The sequence below is a fragment of the Neophocaena asiaeorientalis genome, unplaced genomic scaffold (assembly GCF_003031525.2).
Source record: "Neophocaena asiaeorientalis asiaeorientalis breed wild unplaced genomic scaffold, Neophocaena_asiaeorientalis_V1.1 scaffold129, whole genome shotgun sequence".
NCBI classification, from domain to species: domain Eukaryota; kingdom Metazoa; phylum Chordata; class Mammalia; order Artiodactyla; family Phocoenidae; genus Neophocaena; species Neophocaena asiaeorientalis.
Window position 1 is genome coordinate 1,208,381 of NW_020172446.1, and position 23,821 is coordinate 1,232,201.

The window sequence follows — 23,821 nt, forward strand, 5'->3', positions numbered from 1 at the left end:
ATAATATAGATGACCATTTAATGAAAACCTGCTATTTGCAACTCTTCAAAGTGACAGAATAGATGAGGTGGTGAATCCCCTCTCTGCAGGAAAAGGGGAGGGCAATTAAGAATCACTTAACAGATTAGCTGTCAACAGATACAAGAAAGGGAGACACCAAGGGCTCAGGTGTTCAGAGTTGCTGCCAACAGAAAGAAAGGCAAGTAGGAGAAGATAGCAGCCATTCACAGATCCAGTTTATAGCAGCTGTTTTGCAACCAACTTTTCAGGAACTCAACGTGTGAGGAAGGACTCCTGCACCAGAAGTTGAAGTCAAGGTCACACCCAGGGCCACTAACATGATTGGCCATTCTCAGTTTGCATAAAGAGAGTCCCAACTCACTTGCTTTAGGACTTTCCCCACGTAACTAAAATATGCCTCCTTCTTCTTCCTCCTCTTCTTCCCAGAGGTGGAGCTGGCCCACCCATCCTTCTCTTTGGCTGGGATATAAATTGTGGGCGTCTTCTTAGGGAACCGTAGGCCATGTAAGCCAATGAAGTGCATGTGGAAGACTTGTCTTTACAATTCTAGCTCAGAGCACTGGCCGTAGGCAAGGGCAGCGCTGAAGAGGTTTTATAGGGAGTGCTGGAAGACACTCTTTCCTAAGAAAATGAGTCATTAGTGACTGCACTTGCAAGAAATGAAGGCTCTCAGAGTCCTCAAGAGACATTAGACATAGGGTCTAAAGCCAGTTTGTGTTACCCTCCCGAAGGAGCGTGAGGTGGGAAACGCACGTGTTCTTTGGCTCTTATCCCAGGTGAAAGGGAGCATCCATCTGATGTAACAGCCATCCGTTTACCAGGCAATGTTCATTTCAGAAGTTATTCTTTGTATGTGCCTAACTCCAGGTGTTCTTATGACAATCGTTCTTAGCCATGAAAATTTCAATTCAAAAGGACCAGAAGTGGGATCCTGGAAGCTGTATTTTCCGAAAGCATCCCAGGTGAATCTAATGACCAGCCAGATTTGGGATTCACGGGTCTATAAGACCTTCCTAAAGCAACGACCCCAGATTCGGGGCTGGGGTTGGAGAAGCTCCTCACAGATGTGGTGCTTAGGCCCCATGTATTTCTATCTGCCTTGAGAGAGAAATGTCTCTCTTGAAAGGCAAGTGTGTGCCTGGTTATTCAAATGCAATTAGGAACTCAGGAGACAAAGCTTGGATGGGAAAGCCAGCAAGTCACTGTACCTTCAAGACTGAAGGTTGAGAAACTGTAGATAGAGAGGCCGTGAACTCCCTGCAATTAGTATATCAGCTCAGCTACAAGGATGTGACCAGCCCGACACGAACCAACAGATAAGAGGACACCAGAGAACCAGGGTTCAAAAGATAAAAAGGACCAGAATGGAACACTCTTTCCTCTCCCACCTGGTTATGAGCCGTATCGAAGTCCCAGTGGAGGGACTGGTGAATAAGGAAGTACCATCAACTTACATTTATTGAGCCCTAACTATGTCTTGGACGCCATGCTAGGTGCTCAACATACTTTATCTCACTTAATTATCATAGCAATATTACGAGGTAAGATGTATGTACTTGAACTTTACAGAAGAGCAAACAGTCTCAGAGGGCTGACGTGACTTGCCTAACGTCACATCAGTGCATAAGTGTCAGAATCAGCCCCTGAGCCTTTGCTTCTAACCCCACACTCTATCACCTTCCAGACCTGAACACCAGAGCCCCATGACCCTTATAATTACCCGTGTGTGCTCTGTGCAGTCGCTATGTGTATCATTCATTGATGGAGCACTTGGAATGTAACTTATCCATAGTGTAGGCTCAATTCTTCTGAATTAATCATTTGATCACCACCACGGAAGCTAAACTGAACCCTTCTGTGAAAGGAAAAGGTGATTCCCTCTTACCTGGTTGTCAAAGCCGCATCCCGCCCACCACTCCAACTCCTCCGCCCATTTCACCAGCTTCCTCTCATTATTTCTCTGTTTAAAACATAATCTATGCCTAGAGCATATATTGTATGATGAAGTGAATTGGACGTTTTAATGCAAAGAAGTAAATGAAAACGGGCAGGTATCATCAAGGCATTGTGGGATGGCGCTGTTCACTGGAACCGGGCAGTGGGAAGGGTCGGGCCAGGAGGGAACTGAATCAGTGCCATAATGTCAAGATGCTGGAGAGCATTTGGGGGAAGCGTGAGAAGAAGAGATGTGGTGTTGCCATGGGAATGTAGCACAGAAGGCCTAGCCAGATGGCATTCTCTCGATGCAAAATATTTGGCGATTTTTGATCCCCTACTAAGTGTAAGGTCCATGGTTATGCATGGAAATGGTAATAAATTACCAATACGAATCACAAGACTCAGAGGAAAATGTGATCAGAAGACGTACCAACATCTATTAGAAATCTCAGTCTGCTGAAAAGGACATGAGATCAATGATTACCTGCTAATAATTTCCCTATCCTGAAGATAAAAGAAGAAATTACGCTAATAGGCATGCCAGCTCATATTCATTGAGTGCTTTCTACCTGCCTTGACTGATATGAAGCACCTTATAGACGTCACCTCATTTCATGGTTTTAACACTCAGAGATGGGTTTTATCATCTCTTTGACAAAGATGAGGAAACCGAGGTTTATCAAGATGACGTAAGATGTTCAAGGTCACACAGGTAGTAAGTTGCAGAACTAGGAATTGAGCTGCAATATGTCTGACATCAAAATTCCCATCAATATTTCTCTAAATTAGGCCCCCTGCCCACTGGCAGCAGAATCCCTTGGGCTGCTCATTAAAATGAAGACCCCCCCAACCCATAACCTACACCACCGGTACAGGTATCTAAAGTTTGGGTACCACTGTAACTACCTCCGCCTCTTGAGGATGGGAAAAATGCTACTCTGAACTGAAGGGCTATTCTGTACAGAAGGGCTAAATAGATAGCAGTCAGACACAGAACTTAACGTTGAGAAGACAGAGCTCAAAGAGATCAGAGAAAATAGTGTTAGGGTTCTATGGATAGAAACTCTAAAAGGCAGGTCAGCTCAAGAAAAACAGGAGGCCCTTCCTTGACTGGCTATGACCCCGGCTCCTCTCCTTGGTTCCAATTCACTTCAATCTGGTCCTCTCTTGGTGGAACAGCAGATGCAAAGGGCAAACCAGGTTCATACATATTATGAGAAACAGGAGCAGAGGATGGGAGTGTTGGGAGCTGGCTGACGTACAGGGCACGGAGTGAGTTTGAGCAGTGATTCAGGAGTAAGACGGAGCGAAAGGGTGTCGAGCCCGCTTTTGTGTGGAGACATCGGCATGGCATGGAGGAGGCCTAATGAGTCAAACGCCTGGTGGATCCGGGCATTGTATTCAATAGCATATAGTGGAGGGGATTCAGGCATTGGGTGGGATACTTGATCACGTGGCCTCTGAGGTCTCCTAAGTTTTGTGCATTCTACTTTTAAATCATTAAAAATTTTCCCTGTGTCATTTCTTTAGAGTTCAGGTTGTCAGAATTTGGATAGAAGTACTGCTCATCATATTCTACCTCTAGGTAGTCTGAAGAATGAATCCAGTTGACTGGATAAAGTCAGAGGGTCACACTGTGCGTTTTAACATCATCTTATTTCATGATCTTAACTCTAGGAGATGAATACAGCTGCAGCTCACCAGTTGAGAAACTTCTCATGAACGGCAGGAGGAGATGGGGTCTGGGAGGCAGATTAGAAGGTGTCACCCTGAGTATGATGTCACACTCTTCCTGCAATGTCAGTTCTCTGGATACTAATCAAATATTAATGGTGGATGTTATCTGTACTAACCACTTGCTATTCTGTCAGGTGGAGGGAAGAAAGGAATTGGACTTTTCCTGACCCCAGCAATATTTTCTCTAGCCTCTACTCCAAGCTTTTAGAAGAGAACAAGGGGAATGGGGAAAAGGAGGACATCAGCTTCCCACTTAGAAATGGGGTAGGGAGGTCCTGGGGTTACTCAGGGGAGATCTAGGGTGCCGCTCTCCCTTTTCCTTACTACACACACACACACACACACACACACACACACACACACTGTCTTACAAGTGAGTATTCATGTTGGATAGTGGAAGCAATCCACTACCCAGGTCGGAAGTTGTAAGGTCTGGTCTCAGCTCTACCAACCTAGTCAAAGTCAGAAGCTCTTCCTGGGGCTCACTTTCCTCATCTGTAAAGGGGTACATATGTTTGATTACATGGCCATTAGGATTCCTTAGAATCCTGCTACTCAAGGTCTGGTCTACAATCTGGCTGCAGCAGTATCACTAGGGGATCCTGTTAAAATGCAGATTGCAATTCAGTGAGTTAAGATCTACTCAGGTGGGACCTGAGACTGCATTTCTAGCAAGATCCCAAGTGATTCTTATACACCTTAAAATCTGAAACATCCTGCCTTAAGATGCAAGATTCAATCCATGAACTGATTGTGGATGTGTTTTCCCTCTCATGGGATCCTATCACACTCCCAAATTTTCTAGCTCTAGGACCCCTTCCAATGGCCAGAATAGCTTGAGTTATTGATTTTCTGGCATAGGGCACAGAGAAATGCCACATGTTCCCTGAAATATAACCCTACCTCTACACACCCCCATTTACAAATAAATTAACTCACCTACTCGATTCAAGAAATATCTAAGGGGCATCAGGCACAGACGGAGGGCTGGAGATAAAAGGATGAGTAGGGCGTGGCCTCTGTCCTAGCGAGTCGAGGCACTTGCCTGGACAGCCAGCTCCAACTCAGTGTGATAAGCACTGTTCCTCTACCATCTGACCCTGTCTTTCCTGAGGCCTTAAACAATGTGGCTCCAGTGCCAACTCCGGGGGACGTGCTCTTGGGACAGCCCTTTTCTGGTGACTCAGGGGATACTGACAGGGATGGCTTGCTTAAGTTCTTCTCCATTCCCCAATGATTAGGACCTGTGGTGTGATCCCCCTCTTAGCTCAGGGGTTCTTTTATTTTAATGTATTTTTTGGCTGCACCTCGCAGCTTGCGGGATCTTAATTCCCAGACCAGGGATCAAATCTGGGCCACAGCAGTGAAAGCACCAAGTCCTAACCACTGGTCCACCAGGGAATTCCCAGGGGTTCTTTTTTTTTTTTTAACATCTTTATTGGAGTATAGTTGCTTTACAATGGTGTGTTAGTTTCCGCCCAGGGGTTCTTAACTTGGGATCCACAGACAGGTTATTCTGGGCCTGGATCAGGGGAGTCCACGTGCAAACTGTTTTGCATGTGTGCTTAAGACATTTGTCCTGGGAGAGAAAGTTCCCGTGTTTTCATCAAGGGAAAATGAAACCTAAAAATTGGAAACCAGTGTCTTGTTACTATCCACCTGCTGCCCTGAGACCCTGGCATCTGCAGCCCCTTTCCTTCTCTTCTTTCTCCTCCCCCTCCTCCCCTTCCTCAGCTGCTATCTCCCAGCTTCCTCTGCGCTTAGGTTGATTATGTTAAAAGTAGCTCTGTCGGGCTTCTCTGGTGGCGCAGTGGTTGAGCGTCCGCCTGCCGATGCAGGGGACACAGGTTCGTGCCCTGGTCCGGGAAGATCCCACATGCCCTGGAGCGGCTGGGCCCGTGAGCCATGGCCGCTGAGCCTGCGCGTCCGGAGCCCGTGCTCCGCAACGGGAGAGGCCACAACAGTGAGAGGCCCGCGTACCGCAAAAAAAAAAAAAAAAAAAAAGTAGCTCTGTCTGTAGTATCAGCCATTTCAAAGAGCTAAGGGAAGATCCTTGTCCCCAACTCAGCATCGTCACAGGTAAGCACAGCTGAACCACAGGCACAGCGGGCAAGAAATTCCTAGAACCCGGAGCCAGGTCTTGAGCAATTGGTCCACCGTCCCTTTGTCTTTAATAGCTAGAGGTGAGAAGGTGAGCTTCTTAAGTCACTTTCTGGGCTTTCAGGCTAGTTTATAACAGTGACCTCTGCTATGAAAATTCCCTTTCCTTTGTGCTGTGAGATGTCTAAAGAGTGAAAGGCAGGGGTGAAGGAGTTGGGGGTGGGTGGGGGGAGGGGTCCACAGGTGGGTAAGTCATCAGTGACACCAGGGAGACAACTGTTGGGTCTGTTTTTACTCTAAAAAGTGTAGGCTTCAGAAACCATAGAGAACATATACGCTGTCTTTGATGTATCATTCTTAGTTCAAATCCAACCTTAGGCATGAAAGAGGAGGATGTATGTTTTGGATAATATCTAAGGCAGAGGGTTCCATATCATTTCCATATGGTTGTGAGTGCATTATGAAGTTATTTTGCAACATAAATTCGCCTTTCTACTTCTGCTCTAGAATAATTGGGGCTTATACAATAAATTTATAAAATGCCCTTTGAATATGCTTTGTGACTATGTCCTTCCTGGCCTTCCTGCTTCTGTCTTGTGGGACTTATGCTGAGCCATCTTCCCAGATACAATGCACCTGGTAAAGAGAGGGAGGATGGGGCAGCCCAGAAACATTCTGGGAAAGTAGAAGAATGGGAGCAAATATTTGCTGTGGAAAATTCAGAGTTGATTTTTTAGGGAGAACCCAGCACAGATCCTCTGCAGCTGGAGTCAACAGCAGATGGGTTTTTTCGGACAACAGCTTTTGTTCAGTGTGAACATGTAGCATGCAGGCCTGGCCCCAAGAGAGAAGTGAACACAGCCCTGAGACCTGCCTGCAGGGGCAGGAGATGAGAATGAGATAAACGCTGCACAATGAATGGCTTTTAATGCAGAAAATCTACCAACAAGGGTGGATTTACAAACTCACATTACATAACCCATAGAGTCACAGATCATTCCCTATTCCTTCATCAAGCAAGCGTCTATTAAGAGTTTCACACGCTAAGCCCTGTGCTACTAGGGGCCAGAGCTACATCCAAGAACAGGACAGACACAGCTTCCAGTACTCATGGCCCTGACACTCTAATGTGATAGATGGACAATAGGTTTGTTAAAGTGCATTCAGCCTGTAACGAGGATGACACTTCCAGGGTGCTGTGGGGGCACAGTGCAGGGACTTAGCCAACCCTGACTTAGGAGATCATGGAAGCCTTCCTGGAGGAAGTGATGTTGAGGCTAAGAGCAGAGGGATGAGCAGAAATTAGCTAGGCCACAGGGATGAGAGGCAGGACAAGAGGGAAGAGAATTTCAGGCATGGAACAGGTTGTACTCTCTCTGGGACGTATTTGACAACTAAGGTAAACATGAAATTCTTTCATCTAAATTATAAAAACATATTTAAACTAGAAATTGTTGAAATTATGTTTGGTTTTAGAATTATTTTTGGTTTTAGTGTTTATAATCTCCTAGCATATGTATGACAACCAGAGTGAATAGATAGTCTGTACCAGAGCTTTCAAGGTGTGTGCTGGTTTTCCAGTTCTGGAATGTCTGCAAACTTCCGATGTGACTTTCATTTCTAAGTGTTACATGATTGCTTTCTCTCTCTCTCTTTTTTTTTTTTCCTTTTAAGTATAGTAGATTTGTAATGTATTAGTTTCAGGTGTACAGCAAAGTGATTCAGATGTGTGTGTGTATTCTTTTTCAGATTTTCTTCCAAAATAGGAAAAAAATTATTACAATGTGATTCTTAAAAATAAACCTTTTAAAATTTTAGAAGTTTTAGATTATTTGATTTTTAACTTTATATTTCGAAATAATTTCAAACTTACAGAAAAGTTGCAAGAAGACTGGAAAAAACAGGCTTCCATATATTCTTTATACACCAATAGTTAATATTTTCCTACAGCCCCACTGGACAGATTTGGGTTCAGCAAAAGAGCCTCATTGGTCTCAATGCCTGATTTTATACTAATTTGCACTTTAAATTGATAAACTACCCTTTGCATATGTTGTGTATATGTTTTACACATTGGGCTCCTGTACAAGACACTGATTAACACAGGAGTCTCCTTGCTTTGCCCATGTGAAAACCACAGCTGCATCCCACCATAGATCCTACCCACTGTACAACTGCTTCTGCCCTAACAACCCAGGGGATATACCTACCTCCATCTTCCAATAATCGTTTCCAATGAGTGTGGTCCCTGGTTGCTCCAAATTGCACAGAATTTGAGATTTCTTCCTTTTCTTTTTGAAACTCAGTTTTGTTGTATACTAAAACATACCAATGCAAACATTTTAGGAATGTACCACACTCTACGCAATCACCCACTTAGCCACTGACCCACCCACACAAATGACCCAAGCAAAGGATGGTCCTACCTTGGAAAGTATCTAAACCAGAGTTCTTATTCCACAAACGAGGACACTGAGATTCAGAGAGGTGTCTTCTGAAGAACGAGAGCTGCTAATGGTAGTCAGACTGCAACTCATCTCTGCCTGTGACAGAGATTGGGGTGGCTTTCTCATGGCAGATGTACTCATGCAGGAGGTGATCAAGCTGTCTTACCCTCTCTCTTGGCCAGGGTGGGTTGTTGGAAGCTGAAGCAAACGTGAGCAAGGTCCTTAGGTCTGGCTTAACGCATCTCACAGTCAGCCATAGTGTAGAAGTCCAGCCAGGTCTTTGGGGGCTTCTAGATTTCCTGGTAGGTTTTGAAATAGAAGATGGTCCTAATAGAAACACAGGACTGAAGAGGTGCAGCTGCCTTAGAAAGCCATTTATAATAGATTTTCACTGAGAAAATGCAGTCTAGGTTCCAAAAGAATTTTCTAAGATCAACCAATGTATCTATAAATTGGAGACCACTTAAAACCCATTCTATTCCATTGAACCATTGTGCATTTCATATGTACATGTGCAAGGCACTACACCAAGCTCCTTGGTGTGTGTCAAGGGGGATATGGAGAAGTTCAGGACATGGTCCCATGCTCAAGAAGCCTACAGTTATCCCAGGGAGATGATACATAGATAGATGAAAAACTTAATAACAATATAAGGTAATGTTTGATGACAAGCTCAGGTGAGTGGAAGAGAAAAATGGATCACGGAACACTGGAGAAGGAAAGCAGTGTGCCATGTGGCTAAACGCTGGGGCTCATAAGTCAAATGACCTGGATGAAATTGCAGCTTCCCCACTACTTAGGTAGCCGTGCGCAAGTTACTTAAGTTCTCTAAGGCTCTTATAAAAGCTCTGGGCACTTTTGGTACCCACAACGTGTTAATTATTATTACTCTCTCTCAGTCTGAGTGTGAACCATCATTTTAAGAACGGAGAGGATGTGAGCAGAAGAGCAGGAGAGGGCTTCGCAGCAGGGTGACGGAATCGTAATGAATTATCCACGCGAGAAGCTCCACAAGACACTTTCGTAACTTTGTTGGCATATACCAAGCCCGGGCGGAGGCGGCAATCCTGGAAACTTGATTCCACCCACCTCCTACGTTCGCACGCCTCGGCACCGCCCCCCTGAGCTCCCAGCGCCTGTCCCCAGAGGGCGCTGCCACCCCTCCCATGAGGGAGCAGGAGAGCCTGGAGTTCGGGAAGGCGGACTTCGTGCTGATGGACACCGTCTCCATGCCCGAGTTCATGGCCAACCTTCGGCTCAGGTGAGGGCGGAGCGGCCGTGCGCAATGCCGCGAGCCTGCGCTTTCCCGAGAGGGGGCGCCCTTGCGGTGCGGCCGGATTGGGGGTGTAGGGGGTGCACCGAGCGCGAGGGATGGAGTGTGGCCGGATTGGGGGTGTCCGGGGTCCTCTGAGCTCGATGGTTGAGCTTTCCCGAGAGGGGACGCCCTGGGGTGCGGCCGCATTGGAGTGGAAGGGGCGTGCCGAGCTCCAGGACTGCGCCTTCTAGAGAGGGGGTGTCCTTGGGTGCTGTCCGGACGGGGGAGGGGGGTGTCGGGGGGAGGCAGCGCTTGGGGCCAGGCAGCTAGTGCGCTGCCCCAGGTAAGTACTGTGGGCGGGCCGGGTGACCTAATGGAAACAAGAGTAGAGGGAAATAAAAACTTTCGGGAGAGTCGTGGCGGCCGCAAGGCTCAGGGAAGACTGGAGGGTTGTTTTGGAGAGAGGCTAGGGTCTCATCGCGGTTTCACACTTGGTTCTTTTCTTTTTTCGCTTTCGTCTTCTTTTTTTAGTTTTTCCTGGCGTGGTTCCATCGCGTCATTCAGGACGCTATGGAGTGATCCCTGAGCTGTCTGTTCCGGGACACTGGCTATTTTTTAGTTACTCTCTGAACGTAATTAGACGCGTTTCCAGACATCGAAGAGACTGCTCTGCTCGCCAGTGCCAAGATAAACTGTCTGAATTTGACAAGGCATTCATGGTTTCAGTTTTTTCAAGGAGTTGTGGATGGAACCCTTGTGTTACTGACATCCTTGAGAATGTAGTCACAGCTCAACGCCCCGGGATGGGCTTCCAGGACGAGTTTGTTTTAGAAAGGCTTCTACATGGGATTATTTCACTCCTGATAGAGTAATATGTAAGCAGAGCTTTAAAGTAGTTTGACTTTTTTTTAAAGAAAACATTACAGTAAATGGAGTTTCAAAATAACTGAGTTGGGGGGGGGAGGTGTTTCCTGGAAGTTCTGACTCCATTTCTTGTAGGTTTTAAATATCGCTCCATAAATTTAAAAGTGAAAATCTTAATCTCGGTTTGGGTGCTTAACTAATCCCACTTCTCAGTATGAATTCCCCTGTTAACTTTTTTTTTTTTTTTACGCGGGCCTCTCACTGTTGCGGCCTCTCCCGTTGAGGAGCACAGGCTCCGGACGCACAGGCTCAGCGGCCATGGCGCACGGGCCCAGCGGCTCCAGGGCATGTGGGATCTTCCCGGACTGGGGCACGAACCCGCGTCTGCTGCATCGGCAGGCGGACTCTCAACCACTGGGCCACCAGGGAAGCCCTCCCCTGTTAACTTTAAGAATTTTAAAAACTTTTTTAATCTTCAAAATTACAGTCCCCATAGGCTGCATCTGCTCTTAGCCAGGCTTCATTATGTCCCAGAGTAAGGAGCAGAGGCACAGACCGGAGTTCTACACCCACCTACCACAAAGGACTTTGAGCCAGTCCGTGTGTCTGAGTTTCCTAATTTGTAAAATAATGATCTCCAAGATTTTTCTGCCCTTACATTCTTTTTTTGCTTTCACATATCATTGATTGCAAAGTCTTGTGAGGCTTGACTCTTAAGAAAGATTATTAATGTGAGCCTAACTTAGCTCAGAAGAGAACTTTGCACAGGAGAGAATTTTGCAATTCTGCATTATGCAGGGTACTTTAGGAGGTAAGGTGGGAGGGTCCAAAGAACCATCAGATGTGTCCTTACCTCTCAAAGACATGGCATGTTTATGAAGACAGGGAGCAAGGTGAAAATTTTTATCCACTTAAATAATAGGTCAGGAAAACAACAGAAAAGTTAAGCTTTATAGAGCTTAGATGATTCTTTGCCAAGTAATTGTACAACCTAATTGTTCTGGAAGTTTAGCAGAGGGAGGGATGCCTTAGGGTGGCTCAGAAACACCATCTAGAGGAGAGGAGGGGTTGAGAGGAGTTGCAGAGGATGGGTAGGATCTGTGTAGGTGGAGAACGTTCCAGGTGGATAAAGTGGCCAAGCAGAGGAGTGGAGCTTAAAAGCCGACTCTTGGGTGTTCGTGAATAAGTTGTCCGGAGGGGAAGGAGTGGGTGTTGGGGAGTTGTGGAAAGAATCGCTGGCTCTCATCAGTATGACGCTTGGCTAATGCCCAGGTTTCTAGGTCTACCTTTATTCCCAGTCACCTGGTCCATCAAGATTCGGATGTTGTATGTGTCTCACCTGTGTGTGTACTCGACCACTCTGCGAACTGGCTGCAAGTCTCAGCGCACGGGTTCAGTGATTGTTCATGGTTTATTTATAAGTTGGGAGGGGTTGGTTCCCAGGAGCCGTAAAGGGTAGCAGTGCCCTTGCCTCCTCCCCAGCTGTAAATCCTGATGACCCAGGTGGAAAGCAGGAATTTCCTATCAGCCTGTTGTTCCTCCAGACTGTTCCAGTGTTTTAGCTGTATGAGCCTTACTGTAAGGCTCGTGTGGACCCTTGGATATCTGTGTCCCTCTGCAGAAGGTGCTATTATGTCACTGTAGATCCAGGTGCTATTATGTCATGTAATGTTTTCATCCCTCGGAATATGGGTGGTTGGTCCATATGGGGTGTATATTTATGGTTGTATAGAGGCGAAATTTGAGTGTATTTCATCTCACAGTGGGTATGTGCGCACGTGCTCCATCATTCCTGCCTTCCCCAAGCTGCGGCTTCTCCTCTCGCTCCCGTCTGGAATGTCCTGTCCCCTGCTGTCTATCTGGCTCTTCTGCAAGGCCCCTTTCCTTCATTAATGGTCTGTGACATGCATTTAGGCACTTATAGCTACAGTTTCATGGGTCTGTGTCATCCAAACCGAATTTTAATTTTCCCTACAGTAGCACCCACTGTGACATTGTTTATAGAGAGAGAAAAAAAGGAATGTTTTGGTTACTTTTTTTTTTTTTAAGCTTTTGTGTCATTTTCCATTTAGAATTATCTTCTTATTTTGCTACTAGTCTGGCTTTCTTTTCCTCTCTTGGATAAAAGCTTTATTTTTAGACATCTGCTACAATCAATGTCACTTTCCCCTTACTGTTATTATTTTTTAAAATTGATGTAGGCATGTGTCTGTGCCTGAGGGTCTGGATGGGGCAAGACTCAATGATGTGCATTAGTGTGAGTTAGCATATCTGAGAAGGAGTCTCAGTTTGTATTTTACGCTTATACCAGAAACTGCTGGTATCTTGAGGGCCGCCTTTTCTCCCTCCTAGGAGTCTCTTGCTAAGGGAGATTTGTTCTATTTATTTGCTTTTCCTTTTGGTGGAGGCACAGGTGTCGGTGGTTGTGGTGATGGTGGTAAGCTCCGCACTCCACTTCCAAGCGTCCGATCCAGGAGTCAGATGCCTGCACGAGCACCTCCAGCCTTCGTGGTCAGGCCTGGTTCCCGCCAAACCCCCGCATGGCCACTTGAAGGCCCGACCTCGGCATCCCCACCACGGTCTGCTTTCTTCCTAGCCGCTTCCCTTTTAGAGCCTTTGGTTCCTTTTCTCGTGCCTTGGGCCATTCCTGGACTTGAGTTCTAACAAAATTCACATCAGCTCTGCTGCACCCTGTCTCGCAGTGAGAGACCCGCCTGGTGCAGCCACGCGGAACATCTGGTCCTCACTGTGCCCTCACTCGCCACTTAGCCATCCTCGAGGAAGGAGGAATGCGGGCTGCTCTTCCTGAGGACAGTGGCCTGAGACATGTGCTTTTCATGTCACAGGTCGAGGAAACCCACTTTAGGCTTCCAGTTTCTAATTTTGTTGGTGGTGGTTCCTGTTTTGAGAATAAGGCATCTGCTCAGCCTGGTGTCTTGGTTCTTTGGAAATTTAATTTGTCCTCTTTTCGTACCGGTTTTTCTCTTCCATAAAAGCAGTGATTTGAAGCACTGTGTTTACCGAAGCTCCAGGCAACTTCTCACCTTTAACCTAACACAGTGTTCCTTTTGTACCTTTGCTTAGACCAGGCTTTCCTCAATCTTGGTGCTGTTGAAAGTGGGACTGGGTCATGCTTTGCTGGGGGGCGCGGGGGGGTGGGCTGCCCTGTGTGTTGTCAGATGTTTAGCAGCATCCCTGGCCTCTACCCACCAGATGCCAGGAGCACCACTCCCCTCCCATATGACAACCAAAAATATTTCCAGATGTTGCCAAATGTCCCCTGGGGGAGGGGCAAAATTGTCCCCAGTTGAGAACCACTGGCCTCAGCTGTTCTCACTCCCTGGAATGCCCTGGAATGTCCTCCCCCTACTCTCTGCCCTCATCCCTGCCTGTCAGACTCTTCCTTGTCCTGCGAGACCAGTTCTGAAAAGTCTTTCCCAAACCTCCAAGGCAAGGGTTAACCATACCCTCACCTGTGCTCCCAAGATATATGGGCACTTGATCATAACTGTTAGGATTTATCATGCTATGTTGTTTTCTCTGCGTGTCTGCATTCCCACCAAATTGTGAGATTCCCCAAAGCCAGAGAGCCTGTCCAGAGGTGGATCCAGGTTGTGTGGTCCTTTGAAATTCATTACAATTGGGGAGGGGGGAACCACCTCTGAGAAAAAGAGTACAAATTATGAATGTCAGATTAGATACACGGCTTTGGAAGGGCAAGCACAAGTGAGTGGCTGTGAAGCAAACCCACCGCTAGCCCTTCTGCATTTTCTGTCATGCTCCAGAATTGGGCAGCTATGTGTTCAATACATCTTAAAGTGAATGAACTGGGACTCCCCTGGTGGTCCAGTGGTTAGGACTCCGCGATTTTGCTGCCGCGGGCCTGGGTTCAATCCCTGGTCAGGGAACTAAGATCCCACAAGGCACGCGGCGTGGCCAAAAACTAAAAAAAAAATTAGAATAAAAAACTACAATGAGTGAACTAAGCTGTCAAATGTGGGCTGACTGTTCTTCAGCCCATGGGATTCTTAACTTAAAAAAAGCATACAATCACCTCAAAATATTGTACTTAATTTAATACAACTTCAGTGTGTGTGGGGGGCGGGCAGGAGCCATGAGCTGCAGAATTCGTAGAAAAGCAGTGAACAGGCGCTCGCTCGCTCTCGCTCTCTTACTCGCCACACAACCTCTGTACTCTTTCTGCAGCTCTTTGATCATCTGGAAAATTCGATAGGACAGAGGGTCCCTCTTGCTTCCTGGGGCAAAAACCTTAGGTACCCTGGTGGTCCTCAGGCACGTGTCAATCTGTGATTGGTTCAGGGCTCTCCTTCAAAGGAGCTGTAGTTAGATTCATAGGAGAGGTGAATGGCACACTAAATCTTTTTGGCTTGCATGTGAAATTCTTTGGCAACCACTTTTAGAGGCCTTCGGAAAAGGACAGTTTGCTCTGGGCCTGTTTTGCACATTGGCTTCATATTGGGACAAAAAAATGAGAGTTGGGGTTTCGGAGCTGCCATTTGGAGTGAATCGCCCAGCCGTCTTGTTTCCTTTCCTACTCCGTGACAGATTTCCAAGACTATTTTTATTCGGGGTCATTTGTTGACCCTGGAGACTTCTGCTGAATTTAGCTCCCAAACAGAGCCAGATGTGGGTGGAATCAAGCGCTCAGAAGCTGCTACTGGTGTGTTTCATCACAGGTTCTGAAGGGTTCTTCTTCTTCCTTAAAGAGAGCAGCTTTGACTTTTTGCTCAACTTGGAGACGAAAGTGGTGGATCTGGTGTAGATAGAAGTGTGTTTGTTTAATGGCTGGCGCAAGCTGTCAGTGTCGTGAATTATCCTGACGTGGAGAGCCGTTTGCTGACGTTTTCACCTCAGTCTGAGCCACCTCAGCAAAAAGGACTGGATCTCAAGGACCGGCCTCATTCTATGATAACTCTCTGGCATCCCTTGCTGTGTTGCCGTTGGGACTGGATTGGGTCGTGTGGCACTGCCAAGCCTATCTGGTGGGATCTGCTGTGAACAGTGGCTCCAGCCCCACTGGTGATGAGCCTCACTGACGTGGCCTATCAAAACGTCAGCTAGACTCAGGAATGGGTTCAGAGGGTAACAGCGCTTTTAAATATACATTGCAAGCCTCTGTCTTTTTGTCTCTTCAGTTCCTTGGTTGAGATAACAGTTTTATTTCCTCTGGGATGGAGGCTCCCTTCAGTTTACCTGCTATGTAATAACTGGGCAGATCTCTTAGTAGGCGGTGTTTCCCAAACTTTAGTTTTTGTCATTTATGGGAAGAAGAAAGGGGAGCACACGCTTGCATCGGAAAGCAGTGAAAAGAGCACAGGCTTCGAGTCCTGACCGGCCAAGTTCAAATCCCAGCTTCACTTTCACTCTTTTTAGCATGATACCTTAGGGTAAGCTAACTTACCTAAGCCTCATTTTCCTTATATATGTAAAATGATTGCCTCTTAGGGTTATTGGGATGAAACCACATGAAGTGTAAAAAGTGCCTGGTCGGTGCTTGGTACATAATTCCCTCCCAGCTAATGTTAACTCTGTTTCTGAATCCTTCCCAAATGGCCTCACCTCCCTGCCCTGACCCTGAAGGGCTTGCTAATCTCACCTCTTCCTTCCTCACAAAGACAGAATCATTCGTTTTGGCTTCATTTGGGGGGCAGGAATGAAAAGTGTTCTAGAAGGGGTTGGGGTTACCTAGTGGAGAAAGCAAAAACACTGGAGATAAATAGATCTGGACCTTAATCCTGTCTCTGTCCACTACTACCACCCACGTGGGCTTAGACACGTTGCTTAGCCTCCCTGAGTCTTGGTTTCTTCCTCTGTAAAGATGAAGTGTTACCGCAAAGATTAAATTCTACTACCTGTAAAACACTTAGCGTGGTACCCATAGCATAGTATAGTAGATGCTCAGCAGACAGACGGTCCTCTGTCTCTCCTCTCCATCCCCTCTCAGTGCAGCCCTGTGGATCAAGTGCCCTTGTTGGTCCCACCTGTCTCCGTGACTGTCACACTCATAACCCTGTTCCCTCCAGGGTGTTCTCTGCTTTCATGAAGGTTGGCGGCATTGGTGCCTGAGATCTCCAGGCACTATAGATGGGTGATTAACTTTAAATATAGTCTTTAAAAAAAAAACCCTCTAACTTATTTCCTTATTTAACTGTAGACCTTATGTCTTTGTAATATAACCTCCTAGCTTTAAAGCTAGCAATTACTTGAATTCCTGCTGTGTGCTCATCACTACACTGGGCACCTTGGTGGGGGTTACTTTATAAAAAGTCATTCTTTGCGGGATAGCTTAATTGGGAGTAAAAGATACCTTAATAAATAGATCAAGCTCAAGTAGAATATGATTGAACCAAAATGAATATTGCAGACAATCAGTTATTTTTAGGGCTTCCTAGAGAGAAGGAACCAGTGAAGGAGATTTTTTAAAGACAGAACTGATGACAAGGTGATTAAGAGTTGTATATGTTACGTACTAGAGTTCTCAGGGAATTCAGAAAAAGAGAAAATGGGATTGGGAGTAGGTAGACAGTGCTCTGTGGAAGAGGCAGAATGTGAGCAGACCCTTGTTGGAAGGAGAGAGAGTTTCTCATCGGGAGACACCCCTTTCCCCTGGGCCCTGATGTCCTAGCCCTTTGCTTTCTCGCCATCCACTTTCAGTGCCAGTGGGCTGGCCATGCTGCCCGCCAGCTTACACTGCTCGAAAATATCCGCCACTACCCCCCGCCCCCCCCGCATTGTCGGCACTTTGTTCATTCCTGTCTTATGCTACCCCCAGATTCTCCCAACTAGAGACTGAGTCAGGCTGATATGAATCCTCTTCCAAAGTCAAATACTTCTAATGCAGCCCAGGTACATGAGGGTAAATTTGCTGGGTCCTGTCTGTCTCACGCTTTGATGAGGCCAGTTAGAAGGAGGGACTGAGAATTTCATTTCTGAGTAATAATTTTGCAGCCTGTCACTGCAGACCTGGGATGGAGAACTGAACTCTGGCGGGAAGGATGGGCCAAAGATAGTATGAGCCCAGTTTATTCTTGGGGAGGCAGGCTCTGAGGACAGAGAGGGAGGGTGCCAGAGAAAAACTTGGCTCAATTAAAAAATTAGTCTGTGGCTTATCTTTGGGCCTAGAAGAGGAAATGGAAAAAAAATTTTTTTTTCTTCCTTTATTTTATGCCTAATTACAGAACTTTTAAGACTCAGCACCCAGACTGCGTGGTGAATACTATGGTCATTCCGTTGTGGGTTAGAGACATATGTGAGCCAGCCTGTGACTCTAATCATGGCTTTCAACATTTCTTGGTGAAATAGAATGGTCCACTGTTGGAAAGTAGGCCATTTTAAAGTAAGGGTTTCTGATAAGTGACTTTAATTGATGGAGAAGGGATTTGAGAGCCTCAGCTGGTTCCTTTTTGATACTTTGCCCACCTTCCCGTCTCCTCCTTGTCTCAGCCTCACCCCTGAGGATACCCCAGTTTGCATTCCAGACACAGCTGCTCATGGGGGAGTAGTTACTTTATGTCTCAGTGAGACAGTCTTCATTCTCCCCACGTTTCTGCCCCTTGGTGCACACAGTATGGAAATGGATTTCGCTTTAGTGAGATTAAAGCATTAATTCTAGTAAAGCTATTTTGCTTTAATAAAAAGATTGTTTAGTGCTGAACATAGCTTTTTTCCAAAAAGTACACAGGCCAATTCAAGGTTCTATTAAAACAAAACAGAACAAAACCTTCTGGAATAGATGGGGAAATGCATCAAGAGACAAACCCAACTTTGCTTTCATTCCTCCTCTCCATTTATGACCCACAGTCATATTACTAAGACTTGGGGGAAAAAATTACCACTTACATACACCAGGGTCCCATAAGCGCTAGAAGCCAATGAATTAGTCAAAAAATGGCTTCATCTAAAACAATGAAGCAAACACCAAGAGCAATTCAAACAATTTTTTCCCCTCTGATCACAAAGTCTGCTTTGAGTAACTTGTACAATAGAGGATCATCCATAGCCGGGTCAGGGCGATCCCGAAGGGCTTTGTCTCAGACCACTGCTTAGTGTTCGGTATAAAGTCGAGAAAAATTTCATAGTCAATTTAGATTAAAAAGTCAAACTGCATTAAAAAAAAAAAGAACCTTACACTTACTTTGGATCACCCTAAAATCAGTTATGTTTCAGTTTGGGCTTTCATGGACATCTCAGTCATTTAAAGTTTATTATAAGAATAGCCTTTGATCATGAGGCTGAGTTATTTAGCCTGATTCTGCCATCCTAGCCTATGTTACTTGTCATTAAGAAGAAAACCTTTTAAAAATAATCCTCAAAAGAACATCTCTAGAGTAGTTCAGATGTCAGGAAGTACCACTGTGAGGAGTTTTTTTTTTTTTTTTATTGCATTCAGCCCGTGCTGTCAACTCATACGTGTGTCCTACCTGTAGTCTCTAAGTCCCAAGGGCAACTTTATCTTCTTTATCTCTGAAGGCTTCTTTCCAGGCATTAAGAACAAAATGTTTTCCCTTCTATCAGTGAATGAGTAAATGAATGCATAATATTCCCACATCTTTGATTCCTGCCTGAACTATGTATTTTCCGGGTTTTATGTATTGTATTTTGTATATTTAAATAATCTGATTTTTCTGTTGTAACTCTAGTCTTTGGGGAGATAGGAAAATAAAGCTACTCTTGGGAGAGGAAAAAAGCACTAAAATATATTTGGGATCCTTGTGAAATGATAGACATCTTTTTTCTCTTCAGAGACTTGTAGAACTCAGACAGGTGGAGCTTGTCATCCATACAACAAGGGGGAAACCTACTCGAGTGGTTCTGTAATCTCGTGTTGTTGCTTACCTTAGCAAGTAGATTACATTTTTACCAGCATCGGGAGGCCTTTATATAACTTGGTATCATTTGTTGAATGTCTCTAAAGGGACACTCTTTCATACAGCAAATCCAGTGACTCAGATCACATGATTGGTGCTCTTTCAGTCTGCATTCTGTGGTGTCCCGGGCCATGAGAAGCCGTCTTGGATGCCAGGTAGGAGTGGAGTAGGGCTTCAGCCCCTCTCCTTTCAACAGAGCAGCTCTGCATCTACATATTGGGGTTCCAAGGAATTTTTTTCTTGATGAGCTAATTTATTTTTAATTTATTTTTTCAATGAAGTATAGTTGATTTACAATATTATACTAGTTTCAGGTATACTACATAGTGATTCAATATTTTTATAGATTATACTCCACTTAACGTTATTACAAAATAATGGCTATATTTCCCTGTGCTGTACAATATATCCTTGTTGCTTATTTACTTTATACAGAGTGGTTAGTTTCTCTTAATCCCTACCACTATCATGCCCTTCGCCTTTTCCCTAACCACTGGTTTGTTCTCTATATCTATGACCGAGGAATTTTTTTGTTTGAGAAGAAATGCTATCACATTGAAAAACCAGTTTGAAAACCACTGTTCTAGGTGCTTGTTTTCCAGATGGCTTTTAGTCTTGCAACTACACACACACACACACACACACACACACACACACACAAAATTAGAAATATTTCTAACCAAAATGATTTAAAAAGTGGCAGTGCGGTATGATATAATGAGCAAAGGAAATATTTCAGTTATCCGAACTGAAGCGTGGCTCTACTGTATGTACCCTATGACGTAAACAATGTACTTCAGTTCTCTGAGCCTCTACTGCCTGGTTTTAAAATGGGACTGATTGCTTTGGTGTGTGAAGCCAAGGCTGAGTTCTGAGCCGTAGGCAAAGTGCTAGTCCAAAACTGAGTCCTGCCCTTGGTATTTGAATTATTTGTGTGGTTGAACAAACCAGCGCATGCCGCATGGGTTTTTCCACACTGCATGCACTTTATGATTGCTTGTTGATTTGTGGGAGGCGGCAGCTGTTGGCAGAATCTGTTACCATTTGCATCTCTGCCTCCTAGGTTCCTGGTTTATCTGAAACCGTAACTGAAAAGAAACCTGTTCTTTAACTTCATTTATCCTCGGCTGGTGGTTCTCCAGTTTGGCTTGGTATCAGAATCACCCAGCTCTTAAAATATCCAGATTCCCAGGGCCCTACTTCCCAGAGACTCTGATTTATTAAGCCTCACGAATGCCCAGTGATTCTCCTGTGCAGCCGGGTTAGGGACCACAATCCTAGGCTACTGGTTTGTCATCCACAGCTGTGTTCTGTTGAAGCGATATGGGATGTGAACTGACCGGTATAGTAACAAATGTATCATGACTTATCCAGATAATCAGTGTTCTTAGTTCTGTTGTGATTACTAAATCAATTTAATTATTTGATAGTCACCCTTTTGTTTGGCTGCTCTGCATCGCATGTGGGATCTTAGTTCCCCGACCAGGGATCAAACTTGTGCACCCTGCAGTGGAAACACAGAGTCTTAACCCCGGGACCGACAGGGAAGTCCCGAGAGTCACATTTTACTCTTCATCCGTACAACACCTTTTCCTTCACCCTGTGGTTATGGTTGTCTGCTTTTAGCATACCGTATATTACTTTTCTGTCACCAGATTTCCCATACCAAAAAAAAAAAAACCAAGTGTAATCATACCATCCTTATTAATACCTTGATACGTTTCCTTATAATATTTTGTACATATATAAATGTATATATTTAAAAATTTGGAATCTTCCTGCTTAAACAAGATATACTTTTGTAAACAGTTTTCTGATATGATGATGTAGTGTCCTCAGCATTCTTTTCGTGTCCTTAAGTTGTCGTTGAAAGTATGATGGCAGCCACAACGTCCTCATTCTTTTCTGGGTCTGCAGGGGCAACCCAGACAGACATGGTTTCTTCTCCCATAGAACCGAGGGAGACATGTATGGGGAGACATACAAAACTGGTAAACAACAAAAGAATAATTACAGGTAGTAATAAGTGCTAGGAAGGAATGAGCAGGGTTCCCTCCCAGGGGAAGTGGCAGTGGTGTGTGTTCATGCCACAGAGAAGGCGTTTTATGAGGAAGTTGACTTTAAGAGAGATCAGAAGGTCGAGGAATCTGCGTGGGGGTGGGGCGTGGAGGCAGGTGTGGGGAAGGGAAATCAGATAGGGAAGGTTGGTTGAGGCCAGGCAGAATGAGTCACTAGAGGGGGAGGGAGGGAGCTACTGATGGAGCATTAGTCAGGACCACACTTTGCAAAGGGCCTTGGGAACGAAGGGCTCAGGCTTCAAGTGCACTGGAAAGCATCGAAGGGCTTTCCACATCCTGCAGTCGCTTCAGGTTGACAGCGTGCTTTTAAGTAAGTGTCTGGGTTCAGCTGCCCAAACTCCCCAGGTCTGGTGGCTGTTCTGAATGTTTGTTTCCGTCAACTTGGTGAGTGGAGTGAGGAGTCGGCAGTTGCTTTCTACACTTGCCGTTCAGCGATAGTAAACACACATACAGTTCCGTCTTGATCTGTCGTATAACAGAGCTGTTTCTTGGAAGAGGCAGCCCCAAAACAGTGTTCTGTTGATTTGAAGTCAATCTCAATTAATGACTAATAGGCTACAGCTGATTTTGGGGAGCTGCTTTTTCTGATTTTATGCTTCAAGCAATAGGAGAAGGATTCTGAGCCATGAGTTCCCTGATGAAATCTCTGAGTTGTAGAACTTTAATGCCGGAAGGGAACCTGGAGGTTATCTCCCTGATGTACAGATACATGAAGTTAGGAACACAGAAATTATGTGACTTTTTCCCCCAGGATTCTTCAGTAGTCTAGTGGCACAGTTATAACTGGAGCAAAAATCTCTGGTGTCCTAGCTCTGTATATGTTCTTTTGCTTCTGTCTTCGTTACTCTGAATTGCTTTGCAATCAACTAGCAATTCTTTAACTTCCTTTTTCATCCCCCCTCCCGCCCCCCCCTTAAAACAAACTTACTTAAAAAGATCTGAGCAGGTTAAAACAACGAAGAAGCTAACAATGTAAATATGAAGTAAATCTCTAGTTCTCTTACTGAAGGGCAACAGTACAAATACAAAATAACATTTTAGGAGCCAAAGATGAGGGTTTTAGGAGCCTGTGTTATGTGTCAACATCCACCTGGGCTCTATCAAGAAAAAAGGGGACTTGGAAGTTCTACCCTGGCTCATCCCACCTGCCCTGGAGGGGTGTGCAGTTCTCACTGCTTTATCAGTTAAAATGCCCCATTGGCTGCAGTGAAAAGAAAACCTGACCAAACTGGCTTACACAAAAAGGAAGCACATTATCTCACACAACCAGAAGTCGGTGATAAGAGAGGCTCTGGCCAGAGTCCTTAAGGGCTCTGGCTCCACTAGTCTGTGATTATCTCAGTTTTGTCCTTCTAGGGCTGGTTTCACCGTCACACTGGCTGACGATAGTTACAGCAGTCCTGTGCATCTCATCCAGACACGGTACCCTCCAAAGCAAGAAGAGGGACCCATCTGCTTGTCTTTGCTTCTTATTTAGGAAGTCCCTAGAAGACTTCCTTGTGTTTCATTGGTCCACATTTGCTCACATGCAAATTACTAAACCCATCACTGGTTCTGAGGAATGCGGTTATCATGATTGATTGAGAACGCACACAGTTATGTGGAAGGGAGTAGATACTGGAACAAAATCAGCTTCTTTTACGGAGGAATGGATTTTAGGGGAGAGAATAGGACATTGAATAGGCAACCAAGAGTGCCTACTCTGTACACTTTTATAAGCTGTGTAGACAGAATGATGTTAATTCAGAAAAGAATGCTCAGTGCGATGAGGGCACATGAAACTATGTCATTATGAAACTATGTCATTTTTAAATGACTGAAGGAGCCGTGGAAGCCACCTAAATGTCCGTTGATAAGATGAATGGAAAAGGAGATGTGGTACATACATACAATGGAATATTAGCCATAAAAAAGAACGAAGTAATGCCATTTGTAGTGATATGGATGGACCTAGAGATTGTCATACTGAGTAAAGTAAGTCAGAGAGAAAGACAAATATCATATGATATCGCTTATATGTGGAATCTAAAAAACTATGGTACAAATGAACTTATTTACAAAACAGAAATAGTGTCACAGATGTAGAAAACAAACTTATGGTCACCAAGGGGGAAGGGGGAGATAAATTAGGAGATTGGGATTGACATATATAAACTACTATATATAAAATAGATAACTAATAAGAACCTATTGTATAGCACAGGAAACTCTACTCAATATTCTGTAATGACCTATACGGGAAAAGAATCTTAAAAAGAGTGATATATGTATGTATAACTGATTAACTTTGCTGTACAGCAGAAACTAACACAGCATTGTAAATCAACTATACTCCAATAAAAATTAATTAAAAAGTAAAATAAAATGACTGAAGGAACAAGACAGAGGATGGGATAACTTTGGTGTGTTTTCCAGCATCACCAAGCAGTTCTCCACTTCTCAGTGGACACCAGCTGGGTGTCTAACAGACTTAATGTGCACAGTTCAGGTATT

General features: G+C 44.9%; 1 protein-coding gene across 1 annotated transcript in view; it reads left to right on the forward strand.

Moving 5' to 3' along the window:
• The first annotated feature begins 9,409 nt into the window (after positions 1-9,409).
• MYO1D (myosin ID) overlaps positions 9,410-23,821 on the forward strand; it is a 337,803-nt gene continuing 323,391 nt past the window's right edge. Inside the window, exon 1 of the mRNA XM_024736888.1 lies at positions 9,410-9,504. Coding sequence (XP_024592656.1) covers positions 9,410-9,504 — 95 coding nt within the window. The remainder of the gene's footprint in view (positions 9,505-23,821) is intronic.